We start from the raw sequence: 19,338 nt of genomic DNA on the forward strand, positions 1-19,338 counted from the left end.
TAAGTATAGAGCTTTAGGGATGAGAACAATAGAGGTGTCACACCTAGAATCCCTAGTATTGATTTTGCACAGATGTGTAATATAAATTATGGAACAAGTATTCAATTTAAAAAAAAAAAAAAAAAAAAAAAATATATATATATATATATATATATATATATATATATATATATATATATATATATATATATATATATAGTATATTTTTTCTCAAATAATATCCATCTATTGCAACACATGCAAATTCTTGGTGAAGACTTGATTATCAAACATGCCCAATTTCCAATAACACATTTATCAGACAGACCACATACACTGTTTAATAAGATGCCAGTCTGCAGATTTTCACCAGTCCATGTATGGCCAGCTTAACTTTATTCTCCTGTTCCATAGGGTTATCATTATTTTTGCAAATATATATTTAAGCATAAAAACTTTGCCAGTGAAATAACTCCCCAAATTAAACAGGTGGCCCAGGTGCTCCTGCCCCATGCCCACAGCCCTAAGGAGTGGATCCGTATGTAAGTAAACAAAATGTTGGAGCAAGGCACTCTGAAAGGTCACACATAGATCAGACTGATAATAAGTAAAAATATGATCAGAGTGCCACGCTCCAATATTTTGTTTACTTATCATTATTTTTAACACACATTTCAGAACACTTTGTAGTAAAAGATTGTATACAAGAACATACAGATAACATAACAAATTTTTACCGATACAGGTGGTAAAGATTATTATTATTATTATTAACATGTTTTTTTTTTTTAGAGCTTCAACATATTCCGCAACACTGTATAATAAATGGGTTTATAAAAAGAACATACAGAATTACATACATAGCGACCAGTAACCTATACAAAAGATAAAGAGGACCTTGCCCAAAAGAGCTTGCATTATATAATTTTTTTTGTGTTTGTGCCATGGGATACTTTTATACCATAGTACCCAAGAGTCACCAGTGATCTGAAGGTGCCTATAGAAAGCTTCTTTGTGTGCTTGCATGTTGACATTACTTATGGCATTAATATTGCTATACTGTGAAATTGAAACCATTTTAGTAGGCATTTGTTTCTTAAAATGTTGCTTATTTTCTGTTTAGGTTTTTGGAAGTGCTCCATCAAATACAATGACAGAGAAATTCTCAGATCTTTTGCAGTTTACAACACAGGTCTCCCGACTAATGGTGACTGAGATTCGAAGAAGAGCATCTAATAAATCCACAGGTAATCGTTGTAGCAGAATTCTTGAAGGGATTATTTTATGTGTTTGATTTCATGACAGCTTTGAATTATCTTGATGCGACTAAAAATAATCATGAATCATAATCCAGCTGCATAATTGCAGTGTGTAATAATTTAAGATACATACAATCATAACATTTTATGTTGTTATTAATGCTCAGGGCCACAACATGGGAAAATAGAGAGTATCAGAGGCATGTTGAGTTGGAGTAAGTAATTTTACAGTTAAAGGAATCTTATAAAACAGGTTTATTTTCTATACTTAAAAGTTTAACAATATATTTAGAAACTCTTGTAACAAGAATATATAATGTAGATCATATCATCATTTAATGCAGTTTTTTTTTATTGAAGAAACAATAAACAACCCAGTTTGTGTTGCATGTGCAGACAAGCATATGTATGTATTAAAAGATGTTATAGCAAAAAGTAAATTTGACAATTAATGCCAGGTTCTTCTACACACTGCTACATCCTTACTACACTGCTACATTACTTACAAACTATACAAATGTAACCAGTATGTGCTGTATAGGAATATGTTGAATGAGCTTACCGCTGTACAAAGTGGGTCTGGGTGCATACGCCCTAGACCTTCAGCAAAGGGAGAAAACATCAGGAAACATAAAAGGAGGCTGGCACAAGCCTGGACCCACAAAATGGTAAAGCCGAAGTCAGATAGTAAAAGGTTAAAAAGCTTACATTTTATTCTCCATAATTAAGAAACAAGGCCTGTCACGTTTCATATCTACCAGGGACACTTAGTCATCAGCCTATGACTTAAGTGTCCCTGGTAGGCACGAAACGCGTCAGTTCAAGTTCAATCAACATATTCAACAAAAACACACAAATAAAAATGCCTCCTGTGACATGATGGTCAAAATAACATGCTGGGACTGCCCCACAGCACTTAACTTTTCTGCGCTGAAGGGGGCCCTTCCTAAGGCAGAGAGCTTTTTAAGAAAGTTTATAAACCAGGGGTGACTTTTTTTGTGGCCTGTGGTACCTTTCTCTGTGCTGGTACCTGAGGCAAGTTTCTAAACCTGCCTCATTGACGCACTGCCCCTGACCGACATCCTAAGTATCTGTTATAGGCAGTGCTGAGAAGCAGTGTGAGATAATTCTGTTGTACCTTCCTCTCTTGTCCCTTGGAGCACTCAAACTGTCATTGTCTGGAGTGCTAGGGTTCTTTAAGTGATAGTTGTGAGAAATGTAGAAATTGAAGAGGGTATATGAAAAAAAGTAAAATGGGAAAGGATGAGAAAAGGTTGCAGAGAAAAGGAGAGCAGAGAGGGAAAATGGGACAAATAAGTAGTTGGGAAAGTATGATAGGAAAGGTGGTGGGAAAAGAGGAGAAAGCATCAATTGGCAATATGCCCCCCTCACCTTTGCACCCTAGGCATGTGCCTGTACTGTCAATCCATGTTCCGGCCCCAGGTTTAAGTTGCCAAGAGCCTTAAAGGAACAGTTCAGTGTAAAAATAAAAACTGGATAAATACATAGGCTGTGCAAAATAAAAAAAATGTTTCTAATATAGTTAGTTAGGCAAAAATGTTATATATAAAGGCTGGAGTGACTGGATGTGTAACATAATAGCCCATATCAAACTTCCTGCTTTTCAGCTCTCTAACTCTAGTCAGAGTTAGCAACTTGAAGGGGGGGGGGGCACTTGGGACATTACTGTTGAGCTCAGATTCAAAAGCAAACAGTTTTGGCCCATGTGCCCCCCTCAAGTCACTGATTGGATACTGTTAGGGAATAATCCAAAGACCGGAGATCACCGAGGTAAAAGGAATAATCCAAGTTTATTATTTATATAATAAACATACACGAGCTCCGTGGGTTCTGATACACAAGTAGGTCAGAACTGAGAAACAAAAGATTGACCACACATTATATACCCTTCAGGAGAGGAACTTCAATGGGAAAAGGCCTCTCTAGGGAGAAAAGGGAGTATTGCCAAGTATCTATCATAGTGTCTCAGTGTACAATTATCTAGTGTTAGCTAGCTATGTGAACGAGAAGGGAGTAACATAGTGGGAGAGCTTCAAGGCCAGGGCACCTGCTAGAAGCAAAAGGATAACATAACATACTACTGATAAGGACCTTCTCAGATGGCACACTGTCTCCTGGGTAGTCTTGAAACAGTTCATAGAAGGGCCCCATGGGCACTTTGAAACTGCTCAGTCTACCTTGGAGGGGGGCTTAGGAATGCGAGGGGCCATCTAGGGCCTGCAAGACTTTTCCTTCCACAATCCCCCGTTTTGTCAGTTCTTCTGACAACCATAATACAAAACAAACAATTAAACATAGCATACCTTATAAATGCAATGCATACAACCTATATGAGAATACATCTGGTATATAATGTTCATACACTGTGGTGGTTCATTGAAGTCAATTTTTAGACTTTTAGTGTTCTTAGGATAGAACAGAACAGGTTTAGAAGAGCTTGCCTTTAGAAAAGAGTAAGACAATAAGGAGGTACAGCAAGAACAACAGCAACAAATGATGTTAGGTAGACAATAGATGACTAGAAGGATGACACCAACACAAACGAGGACATACAGAATGGTATGGGAAATCTTAGCACTGATATCTTGGAACCATGTGGATGGGTCCAACCAGGGGAAGATGGATTGTTCCTTGTGATTGGTTAAAAAGGTGTCCGTCCTCTGCTAAACCTTTACCAGGTGCTTGTCATCAATGTAATTACAACTGTACCTAACCCTCCTTGACTAGCTGGAAGATAATCTAACACTAAACAATGCGGCAGAACTTCCTTCTTCAATTGTTGGAGTTCATGACTTACTATCTTCAAACTGTTGTCATATTCATTAGTAATGTTATCAAGCAACAACATACTAGACATAAGGCTAAAGGCTTTCTTAATGCAACATCTATTTACCTCAGGGGAAGTTAAAGAGAGCTCTTGCCTTACCTTTAAAGATGCACGCTTCATTAGGAAGTGTGCTGGAATCTGAGCTATCTTAATATCTTTAGCTTCCATATACCAGGTGGGATGAAGCAATTTAGCAATCATACATACACCATGGGAGCCTTTTGGTAGCCACGGATAGGCACATTTACCACAAACAAAGTAATAAGGTGAAGGTAAAGTGTAAGGAGGTATAGATGATTAGCGGAACTGTTGATACAAAGGCCATCAGAACATAAGTGTACCAACTTACCAATATCCTTGGGCGACACCGTTTTATGAAACTGGAGAAGTGTCAAATTACCCCAAGGCCTGTTAACTATATCCTGACAGGATAGAGATTCTGCTACGTATGTCATACTGCGAGCTGACAAAGGATAATGTGTACATATCCATCAAGCAATAATAGTGTGGATGCTGCTATAACATACATTTTAACAAAAGCATTATCATTAGGCTCAAACAGTTATGCATATAAGTCTCTTTTGACAACCTTAACCTGATCGGTTGACGACATATTAGCCTCCGAAGTTGGTGAGGCTGCTGTTTGTTTACTTGTGAGTTGTCGTTGCCTGCAGGCTTTATGAGTGCTATCGTCAGCACAGCAACGAAGATAATGATGTGCAGTACGGAGACACAGATGATAAGTCTTTTATCTGGCTTTGGGCCAAAGCATCTTGCACACAGAGACATGATGGTGCTGCTGAGGATCTTCACCCGATGGGGACCTACGTCTTTTGCACTGCACGTTAGGGTCCCTGGGACTTAGGTGGTGGAGGGAAAGAGGCGTTATTATGTCCTACAATTCCCCCCCACTTACACCGCAGGTGGAAGTTGAGATTTCGGTTTCCCTTCAACCTTTACAGCTGTTTCTGTGACCAGGAGTACCTGGAATGGTCATTTTCAGCGAGGTTGAAGATCTTTGGCACTGTGTCTCCTTATGAGGATCCAATCTCCTGGAATGAGAGCATGTGGTTCCAGAACATCCGCTGGATCTGGTAATGAAGAATAAACTCGAGAACACAATTTGGTCAGTTCCTTATGTAACTGAGAAACATATTCAGTCATTCTTCCATAGTTCATGCAAAGAAGATGAGGAGAAGGAAAGTACTGAGCCATGCGTGCTTGTCTCCCAAACAATATTTCATATGGGGAGAGTGTACTTAGCCTTTGGGGAGTGTGCATGACAGACATAAGCACTATATCAAGGGCATCTGGCCACACAAGTTTAGTCTCTGCACAGACTTTACTTAGCCTGCTTTTAATAACACCCTTTAGACTTTCCCACTAGCTTGGGGATGAAATGGTGTGTAACATTTGATGAATCCCAAAGTCTATGTGCAGATGAATTACATTACCTGTCCCATGAAATGTGTACCTTGATCAGAGGATAATACCTCAGGCAGTCCATAACTGCCGACAATCTCTGCAATTAACTCATTAGCTATAGCTTCATCTGAAGCTTTTACAATGGACCCAGGGAATTGGTCAACACAAACAATTACATATTCATAGGTACAACATGTAGGTAACTGTAGGAAATCTATCTGCAATATCTGAAATTGTTACGGTGGTTTAGGTCAGTGTTTGATAGGTGTTGGAATAGTCTTACCTAGATTATATTGCAAACAAATAAAACATAATTATACATACTTGGCTGCAATAGATGAGAACCCGGAGGCAAACCACATTCCTGACACTACATCACATATCCCCCCATAAAAAGTGTGGGTGAGATCATGTGAGGCAGCAACCAAATATGGTAACAGAGCACGGGGTGCAACAGGGCAATCACCTAAATGCCAAACAAAAACATCACCACTTGGAGTTTGTGTGCATCCGGCTTTAAGCCAATGTTCCTTCTCCTCAGGCTCTGCTTGGTCCTGAAGGGCTGCTAATACAGCGCTAGAGGGAACAGGAAGAGAAGGTTCTTTTACAACACATGCTTTAAACATTTTATAACACAATGCTGCTTGCTTTGCAGCTACATCAGCATAGGCATTATCTTGTGCTACAGGGTCAGAGGACGCAGTGTGGGCTTAGTACTTAATGACTGCAACCTGTTTTGGTAGCGGATTTGGCCCTACCGGATGGGCTGCAATAACAACTTCGTTAACTGCTCTGAGATCCTTAACAAAACGCCACTCATTCTTGCCGGGCTTTTTAATTGGCAAGATGGGCATATTTACAGGGCTAATCCTATGGTTTAACACTCCCTTATCAAGTAACCCTTGAATTACGGGGCAAATCCCCTATACCTTTGCCCTGGACAGTGGGTACTGTGAGATTTTGGGCGGGGGGGGGCCCTTTGGGTCTACTTGTATGGACACTGGTGGGATGGATGATATGAACCCAACATCTGTTGGTGAGAAAGCCCACAAATCACTTGAAACACATTGTAATTTAGGAGGTACAGAATCTTCCTCCTCAGAAATTTCCTTTAGCGACAGAAGATTAGTAGTATCTAGTGCATTGGTCATCTCAGACACTTATGGAGGCAGGACAGGCACAAATACTGCATCCGGATTACAGTATATGGTGCACACTGGTTTAGAAAGGATGTTCCTACCTATGAAACTGTCAGGGATGGAGGCACTTAAAAGAAAGGCAGCTTTTGTGGATACAGGACCAATGGACACTTGCGATGGGCTTGTTTCTGCCATAGGGATAGGATTTCCTCCAACTCACACTGCCGTGACTACATTACCAGATAATGGCAGGTTTGAGTGAGTCTTTAAAACTGAGCGGGCAGCACCAGTATTCAGTAAACAAAGTTAGGGTCTTTTAATTAATAAACACTTCAATTAGGAGGTCTGGATGGTGATTAGAAGTGTTTGGAAATACTGGTACCGGGGCTGCGTCGCACCTTCAAGCAGGATTTATGAGGGATGCATTGGAATGTGAAGGGGCTGCATCTCCTGCAGGGAAAGGACTTTCTTTGGGGATATGCACTTATATGCATAATGCCCTTGATTATTACAATTAACACAAACAACTGTCTTTTTGTCACGGTTATCTGACCTGTTCTGCTGTCTGTTAGTTATTGTTTCTGGAGTTTTGGGAATTATCCTGGAAGTTGTTAGACTGTTGCTGAACGAGTAACACCTGATGGGGCTTAAGACAGGAGTTCTCAACTTGCGGCAACGGCAATTATCTTTTCTAACTTCTTATGCTTCCAGGCAAGACTATGTATGCTGAGGTTACTTTGAGGATCATGTAGTAGTCCTACTACAAAGGTAATAGCATACTGGACAGCAGACTCTTTGGCATCTTGGTTAAATTTGAAAACTATTTCCCAAGAAGCTTCTGAAAGAAAAAAAATTGGTGCTTATTGTACTTTTCAGAGCATGTAAACAGACTCCGACTTGGGCTGGGTCAACAGGGTTAGTATCTCAATACATTTTGTCTAACATTTGGTAATCCCCTGGACCACACGCTTTGATTACAAATAATATATTGGTCTAATTAGGCTTATGAGCACCATTGACACACAAGAGTTCCTGTGCAAATTTGTGTGGATTAGTATGGGGCTGTGGAACATCTTGAAAAATCCTTCTAAGATCTGTGTGTTTTTAGTTAGACGCACTTCTGCAGCGTCCCCCGTCGCCCCCCTTTTTCTCTACTTTGTATTGTACGGGCGGGGTAGAGCTTAGCTGTGGGGCTGGGGACAGCCTGCTTGTCTGTATCTGAGCTATAACTTTCAGAGAACTTATTTCTGAGCTGTTTGTCTTTTTGGTGTAAATTTTTTTTTTTTTCACTGTTCTCTATTATCTAACTTAACCCTTCTGCTATCAACTTTTCTTGTTCCTCTCTTTGCTTTCTAGCTTCCTTTGATTCTGAGGCACTTTCCTGACTTTCTAGGGCACATACTTGACCATTTACCTCGTTTGCTGCCTCTCTCTTGCTCTTAGCTATTACGGGAAAACAACCCATCATAGAGTGGGGAGGCTGACGGCTCTATGTATGCCTTATGAGTTACAACCACTCAAGTCTGTGGGGCTAAAGCTTCTGATATATCACTGCTGTGCTGCGTATGTACTTAAATGCTTATACTCTTGTCTGGTGATCCCACGTATCGTTTGGGAGGAATGGCAAATGACTTACTCTCTGTAAGTGTACTCCACTTAGGCAAGTAAGCCACTACATCTTTGCCATATTCAACAGCAATCACACTACCTGGTGAATGCTCTACAGTCACTCTGCCTAGCGACTGTCTTGCGCTCACCCTCCTTGGTGAACGCGCAGAGGTGATCAGCCTCTGTTCACAATCCTCCCCGCTAGGGCGAGATGCTCCTAACGGAGTCTTACACTCATTCTGGCCAAATGCCTTAGTGAGCCTATTTCATCTCAACTAAAAAAATGCCCTCTTCCCTCAAGTACGCAGACTATCTTGGGGTATACTGGGGTCTGACCAGGTAAGTTAGTACAATTCTTATAAGCAGCAAGAGTATAGAAAAGTTAGAACTTTTTTTTTTTTTTTTCACTTTGCAATTAGTCCCCAATCACATGCACATTCATACAGGACACATGGTTAAGACAAACATAGATACCTCGAGTGATCACCTTGGGTCAGGCTGCTTGCACAGCAACACCCTGTCCATTTGGAACCGGAGAAGAAAGGAGACAGAACAAGGTATGCTTACCCTGTGTGGCCACTCCTGTCCCGTTAGTTCTCCGGGTCCTCACTGTGGATGGGTGAAGTCAGCGTCTTGAGCCTGCCCGCATTATCTCCACCATTTGTTAGGGAATAATCCAAAGACCGGAGATCACCGAGGTAAAAGGAATAATCCAAGTTTATTATTTATATAATAAACATACACGAGCTCCGTGGGTTCTGATACACAAGTAGGTCAGAACTGAGAAACAAAAGATTGACCACACATTATATACCCTTCAGGAGAGGAACTTCAATGGGAAAAGGCCTCTCTAGGGAGAAAAGGGAGTATTGCCAAGTATCTATCATAGTGTCTCAGTGTACAATTATCTAGTGTTAGCTAGCTATGTGAACGAGAAGGGAGTAACATAGTGGGAGAGCTTCAAGGCCAGGGCACCTGCTAGAAGCAAAAGGATAACATAACATACTACTGATAAGGACCTTCTCAGATGGCACACTGTCTCCTGGGTAGTCTTGAAACAGTTCATAGAAGGGCCCCATGGGCACTTTGAAACTGCTCAGTCTACCTTGGAGGGGGGCTTAGGAATGCGAGGGGCCATCTAGGGCCTGCAAGACTTTTCCTTCCACAATACTGCTTGGTCACCAGGGTCCATGTGCCCCGTCAAGTCAATACCCAAGTACCCAAAGGGAAACATGTTGTGTTTACCACTGCCTGGAATAAAAAATTGTTTGCAGTAACACTGCTGGAGTTCCTCTTCCTTCTCCTATACTTGGATCATTTGCAGTAGTAGCAGCACAGAGCAACTATTAAGGAATTGGACGCATACCATTTGGAAAAGCTATGCTAACCACTATCCCCCTCTTCTATTTGAACATTAAAACTTACCTATAGCTTTTGCAGATAGGTTTGTTTTTGTAAGTAATTGTTAGTTGAAGTTCCTAAACCTGACTGCTTCTGACTGTCCCATCTCAGCCTGTCAGTTAAATTTTTTTAAATTTTTTTTTTTTAAACGGACTCCTGCTGCACAAATATGGCAGCCCGTTCATCGACGAAAAGATAGGTAATGTACAAGCATCCGGAAAATACTTTATGGCAAAATAATAAGTAGCAATGAAAGCCAATTTTATGATAGATGTAAAAAAGGTATTATTTCTTGTGTCAGTATCTCTTTAAGGGTGTGGAAAGACTGACCAAGTCAGTGGCGGAACTACCGGGGGAGCAGGAGGTGCGCACCCCCTCAGGGCCCCCCGGCAGGCTGTGCGTCACGCAGCAGGGCCTGTCCCCCTCTAGTTACGTTACTGGACCAAGTTATAGATCTTTTCACTGGAGAAAGGATGCTTAAAGGAGAACTAAAGCTTAACCAAAGAAGTAGGCTAGAAATGTTATACATTATGTTTTGGGCTTCCAGCCCAAGGCAACCACAACTCTTTAGCAGTGCATATCTGTGCCTCCAAAGATGCACCAGTAGCTCCTCATCTATTTTTCTGCTGATTCACTGCACGCGCGCTGTCGGTTAATGAGTTTAGGGACTGACTCAAAACATAAAGTACACATAGAATATGCACGTTGTAATAAAAGGCTGCTAGTAATTAGTACAGATAATTACTACATGGGAGCACAGAAACCAGTGCAACTAGCTTCAGAATTTAATAATGTGCCCTGTAGCATCATCTTATATAAGGCAAAAGTTATTTTATACTTAATAATTTGCGACAACCCCTAAGCTTCGCTTTTCAACTGCTGCTTAGAGCCCACGGAGCATGTGAGTGTCGCAGACACTTTCCAAGAAGGTGACCCCATGTGACAGGTTTGAAATCTTGGATCTTTGCTGCTATTGAGAAGTTGACACTTTAGGCTGGTGCAATAAAGTCATTATATAAAATATGGCATTTTTTTAGCCATATTCATTTTTAGGGACAAGTTCCCTTTTAAGGATAAGTAAGATTACTACAGGTATCTACACATTTATAAGGGGGCCATACCTACATATCCAATAGTATTTGCTTATTAAAACTAGACCATCCTATCAGATCCTGAAGTAGGGGTAGGCAGAAGAGGCACTACCTAGGGTGCAACAGTGGGGGGATGCACAGCACAGGCTTCTTCTTTCTGCCTACCTCTATTCCAAGCTCGCTTTCCCCCACTGCCATGGGGCACAATTCTCTCCCCCATCCGCTGAGTGATCCTCCACCACCCGTTGTTTGCATCCCACCAAAATTACCCAGTGTAGTTGAGAATTTGGAGCCAAAGGAGGATCTTTGATGTGTGTGTGTGTGTGTGTATTTATATATATATATATATATATATATATATATATATATATATATATATGTATATATTCCAATATTTGTAGATAATTTCTTTAACCATCTTTTCTCAGAGGCTGCCAGTCGAGCCATAGTTCAGTTTCTGGAGATCAACCACAGTGAGGAAACCAGCAGAGGTTGGATGCTACTTACTGTTATTAACTTGTTGGCATCATCTGGGCAGGTTTGTTTTTTTTTGTTAATTTCAATACAGTAGAGCATAGGTTTTTTTCGGATGTTGCTGAATTTGTTTTGCAGCATCCATTATTCTTCTGGATAAAATTCCTGTAAATTGTTGGCTTATTATTAATTTTACATTTAAATTTAGAATCAGTTTGTTTCTTGCAATTTGCTTTTAAGTACGTACTGAGTAAAAAATTTTTCTTTCCCTTTAGTACCAGATGTCTTTTTTTTTTTGTGTGACTTCATTGCCCTTTTACAATGTTTTTATAATGCCCCATCTAAGTTCCTAAATATCCCTTCTCAATCCAAGTCTGGATTTTGGATCACCCAGTTTTTATAATACCTGTATTAATATTTGTAAAATATGTCAATTTGTAAATAAACTCCAAAATAAGAAAACAAACTGCTATATCTTCATGCAAGTGAATTTTGTGTCCATAATTGTATCCTAAAAGTGCCAAATGGTCCTCCCCCCTTTAATTCAGTGGGGTGAACTTAATGATTGCATGAATCTTTCTCAGCGCAGATTCTGCCAACGGAGTTCCACGCATCCATCTTCTAGGTGCTTGGTAAGCTGACTATGAGAACGGTATTTCGGCGCATGCGCAGTTGGATCTCCCAGTCCGCTTACCGAGTACCCGGAAGATGGATGCGTGGAACTCCGCTGGCAGAATCTGTGCCGAGGGGTAAGTAAAACGTATGGGGCATTTCTCCGGGGGGGGGCAGTTAGCTAGTTTTTTTACAAATAGTTGAATTCTTCTTTAAGGATGGCTTGTTTCACCTGCATGAAGAGCTCCGTTGACCACATGTTGTCTGTTCACAGCAAAATCTTCCATATACAAGCACCCCCCTCAAATCAACTCCAGGGCATATGTCTGCTCCATTGATAATGAAATAATGAAGGAATTGCCCATACCTGCCCATGAAATAGCCTTTGAGTCAACGGTCCAATTACTTTTGAGCCCTTGAAATGAAGTGATTGTGTTAAAAAAGGCTTTAGTTCCTCATATTTTTATGTTTTTGTTCAACCCATTGAATTAAAGCTGAAAGTCGGCAGTTTAACTGCATCTGAGTTGTTTAATTTAAAATTCATTGTGGTAATGTACAGAACCAAAATTAGAAAAAAAGTTGTCTCTGTCCAAAGATTTATGGGCCTAACTGTATATACCATTGATCCAAAGTACAGCAGTTTAAACTGTGTCCTCTTTAGCTGGGCTGGGTAAGTGTGTGGGGTATATAGGGATCTATATATATATATATATATATATATATATATATATATATATATATATATATATATATATATATATATATATATATATATATATATATATATATATATATATATATATATATACCTATATATATATATATATATATATATATATATATATATATATATATATATACCTATATATATATATATATATATATATATATATATATATATATACCTATATATATATATATATATATATATATATATATATATATATATATATATATATACCTATATATATATATATATATATATATATATATATATATATATATATATATACCTTATATATATATATATATATAGATCCCTATATACCCCACACACTTACCCAGCCCAGCTAAAGAGGACACAGTTTAAACTGCTGTACTGCTGTATTTTGGATCAATGGTATATACAGTTAGGCCCATAAATCTTTGGACAGAGACAACTTTTTTTCTAATTTTGGTTCTGTACATTACCACAATGAATTTTAAATGAAACAACTCAGATATATATATATAGAGTTGCTTTGGGTGTCCGCACTCGATCTCCAATAGAGTAGAGGTGCACGATCAATGTTCATAATATGCAGTAGTAATGGATCAGCACACTCATTTTAGAAGTGATTAAAGTGTCTTTATTGGTAACACAGCATTGTTATCCGACGTTTCGGTCCCACCTGGGGACCTTTCTCAAGGATCATCCTTGAGAAAGGTCCCCAGGTGGGACCGAAACGTCAGATAACAATGCTGTGTTACCAATAAAGACACTTTAATCACTTCTAAAATGAGTGTGCTGATCCATTACTACTGCATATATATATATATATATATATATATATATATATATATATATATATATATATATATATATGTGACCGCCAGAAATCACAGGGCCCCATAGGACAAAATTTCCTGGGCCCCCTGGGCTGCGCCCACTGCAAGCCCCACCTACAGGTCCGCCCTCCCCACCCCACAGGGGGCCAAAATTGGTGGCCAGGGTCCCCCCCCCCCACATTATAAGAAAATTGGTGGCCAGGGTCCCCCCCCCCCACATTATAAGAAAATTGGTGGCCAGGGCCCCTTAAACATCCATGCCTTCCCTTAAGTCAGCAGCTCTCAGAAAGATGGGGGGCCCAGCTAATCAAGTAGGTGTGACGTGGCTGCGCCCCCCTTACCCTCAGGCCCCCTACAACTCTCCCTTCTGTCCCCCCCTGATGGCTGCCCTTTATATATAGTTGCACAATGGATGGCACATCACTTCCAGGTTACTCCAAGTTGCACGGTTAAATAACAATATAAATTTGCAAAGAAGAACCAGCAACCACAGGGTATTGTCAAATCAAAAAAAACATGTATTTGGTAACAAGAGGAGGGTTGTGGGTGCACTCCTAAGGCCATATAAGAAAATATTTAAATACAATAAATCCCTGTCTAAAAAAAAGAAAAACAGTGTTTTTTGTTACAAAGTTATGATCATAAAATTGGTAAGCCGCCATACCACGTCAAAGTAAACCCCATACGGCGGTCCCTAACCTGTTTACCTGTGATCAAAATATAAAACCTTGGTTTTAGTCTGTGGACCAGATCCTCCCCCGCCACCTGCATATGCGGCTTTTGAAGGGGAGACTGCCCAAACCAACGCCTATTTAAAAAAAAAAAGGTGATTGTGAAGAGACTATAATGAAGGAAAAGTAAAGTTGTATATATAAGTGCACACTTGTGTGTGTATGTGTGTGAGTATAAGTATAAGTTTTTTTTAAATGGGCGTTGGTCTGGGCAGTCTCCCCTTCAAAAGCCGCATATGCAGGTGGCGGGGGAGGATCTAGTCCACAGACTGAAACCAAGGTTTTATATTTTGATCACAGGTAAACAGGTTAGGGACCGCCGTATGGGGTTTACCTTGACGTGGTATGGCGGCTTACCAATTTTATGATCATAACTTTGTAACAAAAAACTCTGTTTTTCTTTTTTTTAAGACAGGGGATTATTGTATTTAAATATTTTTTTATATGGCTTTAAGAGTGCACCCACAACCCCCCTCTTGTACCTAAGGTATTTGGTAAAGCATGTATACCCTGTATGCTTTACCAAATACATGTTTTTTGATTTGACAATACCCTGAAATGGAATGCACTTCCATGAGGGGAAACAAAAGCCTGGGTGCTAGTCCATAGGAAATAAATAAAGACTGCAACGGTTGACAGCACTCCACAGACGATTCCAACATGTCAATTTAGTCAAATGGGTTAAGGTTTACTGTGATCCAATGTTTCACACATTCACGCACAGTCTTCTTAATGTTTGTTTTCTTTCTTTCAATCAGAAAACTGTGGACTGCATGACAACCATGTCTGTGCCTTCCACCCTTATTAAATGCCTTTACCTGTTTTTCGACCTTCCACATTTGCCTGACATACCTGGTGGAGCAGAGAATGAATTGCCTTTGGCAGAGCGAAGAGCCCTGCTTCAGAAAGTGTTTGTACAGGTAAGGGTGTGTTATTTAACTTCAGAACAAACAATAATGGTGGTCTGTTCTCATATTTAGTCCTCTTCAATTTTGTTACACCCATTTTAAGGGCTTTTTTGTCTACTAGGACCACCACTTTTTGGAGAAGTCTTTTTCATATTTCAGAGTTATCTGGTTAACAGATTTCCGAATAATGGCTCCCATACCTGTAAACCATTAAATGTGTTACTCCATTTACCTCCTGGCAACAAGCAGTTTTGCTCTATGACAAGGTTAACAGATACATGTTTAGAATTTAAGCAATTGTTAACACAAGAAAGATCATTTTTTTTTTCTAAATTGTTCACAGTTAACTGTACTGGTGCCTGTGTTTTACTTAGTTCTACTTTGGTTATGGGAGGGGAGCTGATTTTTTTAAATTGCTTAATATGTAAATTCTATACCTTTAATATGTTATTTCATTATTAAAGTTTGTGTAAACAAATTAAATATAATTATATAATTTAATAGTTCAGTCTTACACACACAAATATCCCTTAATGACAATGTAGAATTTTTTCCCCCCTCCTTCTATGCTCCTCCTTCGTGATATATAAAATTAACGGAATATAAAAATAAGGGGAAAAAATTGCATTTTTAAAGAGTAATGTTTAGCTAATGTCCAAAATAAGAAATGATCTACTACTTTCAGATTCTGGTCAAGTTGTGCCACTTTGTATCTCCTGCTGAAGAGTTGGCTCAAAAGGATGATCTCCAACTTCTATTCAGTGCAATAACTTCCTGGTGCCCACCTTACAATCTTCCCTGGAGGAAAAGTGCCGGGGAGGTGCTGATGACTATATCACGGCATGGACTTAGCCTGAATGTAGTGAAGTACATACATGGTAAGTAGATGCATTATTTTGTAAGGTTTACATGGTGTACTTTTTATTTCTAAATTACACTGTCCATTGCAAATAATTCACTCATTTAAAATCTTATTCTTGAATCAACAAATGTATTTTTTTAGATGGTAGAGAAATGCTAAATTATTAGAAGGTAGTATAGGCAATTTTGCCTGTTTACCCCCTCACTAAAATTCAGGTCAGTACCAGCAGTGCTATTAGCACATGAAGTTCCTAACAGTTCAGGCAGCAGAAGCTTCTGTTGATAGGCTGCTGGGGGCGAAGGAATGGAGTGATATCATTCCAACTTGCTGTGCAGCAGTAAAGACCGACTGAAGCTTATCAGAGCACAAGTCAAATAATTGAGGGTGCCTGTGAAAACAAGAATATGCCTAGCCCCATATCAAATTTCAGAATTCTGCTGGAGCAGCTCTATTAACTAGTCCACTGTTTTGGATTCAGCCAAACAATCCTTCGTTAAAGATCCGAATCTCTCGAATATCGAACCAAATCAGAGCCCTAATTTGCATATGTAGATTAGTGAGAGGGAGAGAAAACGAGACCAGAGTGGAAAAAACATTTTTTACTTAACATGATTTTAAGGATCTGGTTTGACCAGGCACAAGATACCATTTTTCGTGGTCCTGTCAATTTATAATGCATGCTGCATTTCCCTGATTTTACACTTTCCTGGATTTTACACCATTTTTCTTAAATAGAAATGGAATAAATGTAAAATGGAGTTTCTACTATAATTTTATTCTACAATAATCATCCGGTCTTCTGATTTGTGATAATAGGGAGAAGATCAATAGGGAGGAGGTCACTTCCAAATGCTTTTCTTTTTGTCAACCAACATTGTGTGGTCCAATAAAAATAATAATAGAATAAGTTATTAGCTGATATTTTAATAATTTTCCCATAAATCTAGGTATTCGTTTTGTTTTATTTTTCATGTACTTAGAAAAAGAATGTCTGGCCACATGTGTACAGAACATGCAGCAGTCTAATGACTTATCCCCTTTGGAAATTGTGGAGATGTTTGCCGGCCTTTCCTGTTTTCTCAAAGACTCTAGTGATGTTTCACAAACACTGCTGGATGACTTCAGAACATGCCAAGGATATGTCTTTCTTTCTGACCTTCTGTTGAGGTAAACCACATAAATTATATTTTAGTTAATACATTATATTTTAGAAATCAAGTTTAAAGAAACTGTTTACATAAGCCTGTTTGCATACAGTCAGGCCCGGATTTGTGGAAAGGCCACCTAGACCCGGGCCTAGGGCGGCAGGATTTTAGGGGGGCGGCATGCTGCCCAACCACACCCACATTAGTTCAAAAAACACTGGGGATACGCTGGAGATACAATTTTTACATTTTCCGTGCGCCAATCCCCATTGCACCAGTCCAGATGATGAAAATTTGCATGAATAAAGGGGAGGGGACAGGGGCAACGCACAGCAGTGGGCCTAGGGGCACCAACTATGTAAATCCGGCCCTGCATACAGTAGTTCTGTAGCAGAACATGTTTGTTTTTTTAAAAAGCTGACCAGTTTGTTACCTCAATATTCCTCCTAGAAAAAATGTACTGTCACTTGTGAAATGTTTGTCATGGCAGGCAAAAATGGCTTGGGGAGGATATTGCAACCTTCGACTGGTTGCTTTCTTCATACATCATCCCTTAAAATGGTGCCATTAGCCTACGTTACTTATACATACACTTCTTTCTTTTTTTTTTTTTTTTTTTTAAATGTTATCGAAAAGCTAATGTTAAAGAGTGAGTCAGTAATCATAAAGTTAAAAAAAGCCTGCTGGTTTCAGTTATATTAAATATTGCAAATGTTCTACCTTTAAATTTTTTTTCTGAAGGGATTATATAAGGCCACTGTGCATGATTATAATTCTTTATTTGTATTATATATGCACCAGGATTCGGTTCGGGAGTCAGCCTTTTTCAGCAGGATTTGGCCAAATCCTTCTGCTGGCCGAAATCGCATGACTTTTTGTCACAAAACAAGGAAGTAAAAATGTTTTCCCCTTCCCAATGTAACGGTTGGCACCCAAAACCCAGAACCGATGCCAAGCAACCTGGTCTCGGCTCGTGCTTCTGCCTGTAGCAGCCGCCTTTGGCCTCGGAGGAGCCCTCAACTATTCAGATGCCGCCAGGTCTTATAACGAGAGGTGCAAGGCAAGGGGTTCTGGGCAAGCAGAGGGGCACAACCGGATAGCAAAGTCTCTGGGCAGAAGGTCGCATTACAAGGCATGAAACAGAGTCGTAGTGAGAATAGGCCGGGTCGGGGCAGGCGGAGTACAAACGTAGTCAGGCAGGCAAAAGTCAAACCGGGTGATCAATCAGAAGGGATTTAGCAGAAGAGGTAGTCGGTATTCAGGCAAGGGTCAGGATATAAGAGTTCAGAATAGTTGATAGCCAGGCAGGGGTCAAAACAGGATACAGATCAAGATACAAAATAGCTCAAAGCACCACGAGGTAACAAACCCATAACGGGCAACAACTGAAAGCCCGAATGAGCCTTTTAAAGAGTCCAAACTCTACGCCAGCGCGCTTGCGCCTTTAATTTGCAAAGAGGCACGCGCCCTAAGGAACCGGCGCTGGCGCAGGACAGGAGCAGCGTGGTGGGCGTATTCTCCCTCTGTATAAATGCCTTTGTAGATTTCAAAGTGTGTTTAGGGCCATTGTCTTGTTGGAATATCCAACCCCTGCATAACTTCAACTTTGTGGCTAATGCTTGAACATTATCCTGAAGAATTTGTTGATATTGGGTTGAATTCATCCGACCCTCGACTTTAATAAGGGCTGCAGTCCCTGAACTAGCCACACAGCCCCACAGCATGACGGAGCCTCCACCAAATTTGACAGTAGGTCGCAGATGTTTTTCTTCTTCCGCCATACAAAGCGTTTTTTGTTATGCCCAAATAGCTAAATTTTTGTCTCATCAGTCCAAAGCACTTTTTTCGAAAATGACTGTGGCTTGTCTAAATGAGCTTTTGTATGCAACAAGCGACTCTGTTTGTGGCGTGAGTGCAGAAAGGGCTTCTTTCTCATCACCCTGCCATAAAGATGTTCTTTGTGCCAATTGTGCTGAATTGTAGAACAATGCATAGATACACCCGTGCAGCAAGATGTTCTTGCAGGTCTTTAGAGGTGATCTTTGAGTTGTCTGTAAGCATTCTCACAATCCTTCGCATATGCAGCTCCTGTATTTTTCTTGGCCTGCCAGACCTGGGTTTTACAGCAACTGTGCCTGCAGCCTTCCATTTCCTGATTACATTTCAAGTTGAAACTGACAGTTTAAAGCTCCGAGATTGCTTTTTGTAGCCTTCCCCTAAACCATGATACTAAACAATCTTTGTATTCAGATCTTTTGAACGTTGCTTTGAGGATCCCATGTTTGAGGAGAGTCAAACAGAAGCACAA

At 39.9% G+C, this 19,338-nt stretch overlaps 1 protein-coding gene across 10 annotated transcripts in view; it reads left to right on the plus strand.

The window, feature by feature from the left end:
- LOC108711543 (WD repeat and FYVE domain-containing protein 3) overlaps positions 1 to 19,338 on the plus strand; it is a 244,162-nt gene that overhangs the window by 59,300 nt on the left and 165,524 nt on the right. For all 10 annotated transcript variants that reach the window (XM_041591303.1, XM_041591310.1, XM_041591320.1 and 7 more), the window contains 5 exons: positions 1,103 to 1,226; positions 11,179 to 11,288; positions 14,874 to 15,035; positions 15,709 to 15,901; positions 16,866 to 17,052. In XM_041591303.1, the coding sequence (XP_041447237.1) occupies positions 1,103 to 1,226; positions 11,179 to 11,288; positions 14,874 to 15,035; positions 15,709 to 15,901; positions 16,866 to 17,052 (776 nt within the window). The remainder of the gene's footprint in view (positions 1 to 1,102; positions 1,227 to 11,178; positions 11,289 to 14,873; positions 15,036 to 15,708; positions 15,902 to 16,865; positions 17,053 to 19,338) is intronic.

The sequence above is a fragment of the Xenopus laevis genome, chromosome 1L (genome assembly GCF_017654675.1).
Source record: "Xenopus laevis strain J_2021 chromosome 1L, Xenopus_laevis_v10.1, whole genome shotgun sequence".
In the NCBI taxonomy this organism is placed as follows: Eukaryota; Metazoa; Chordata; class Amphibia; order Anura; family Pipidae; genus Xenopus; species Xenopus laevis.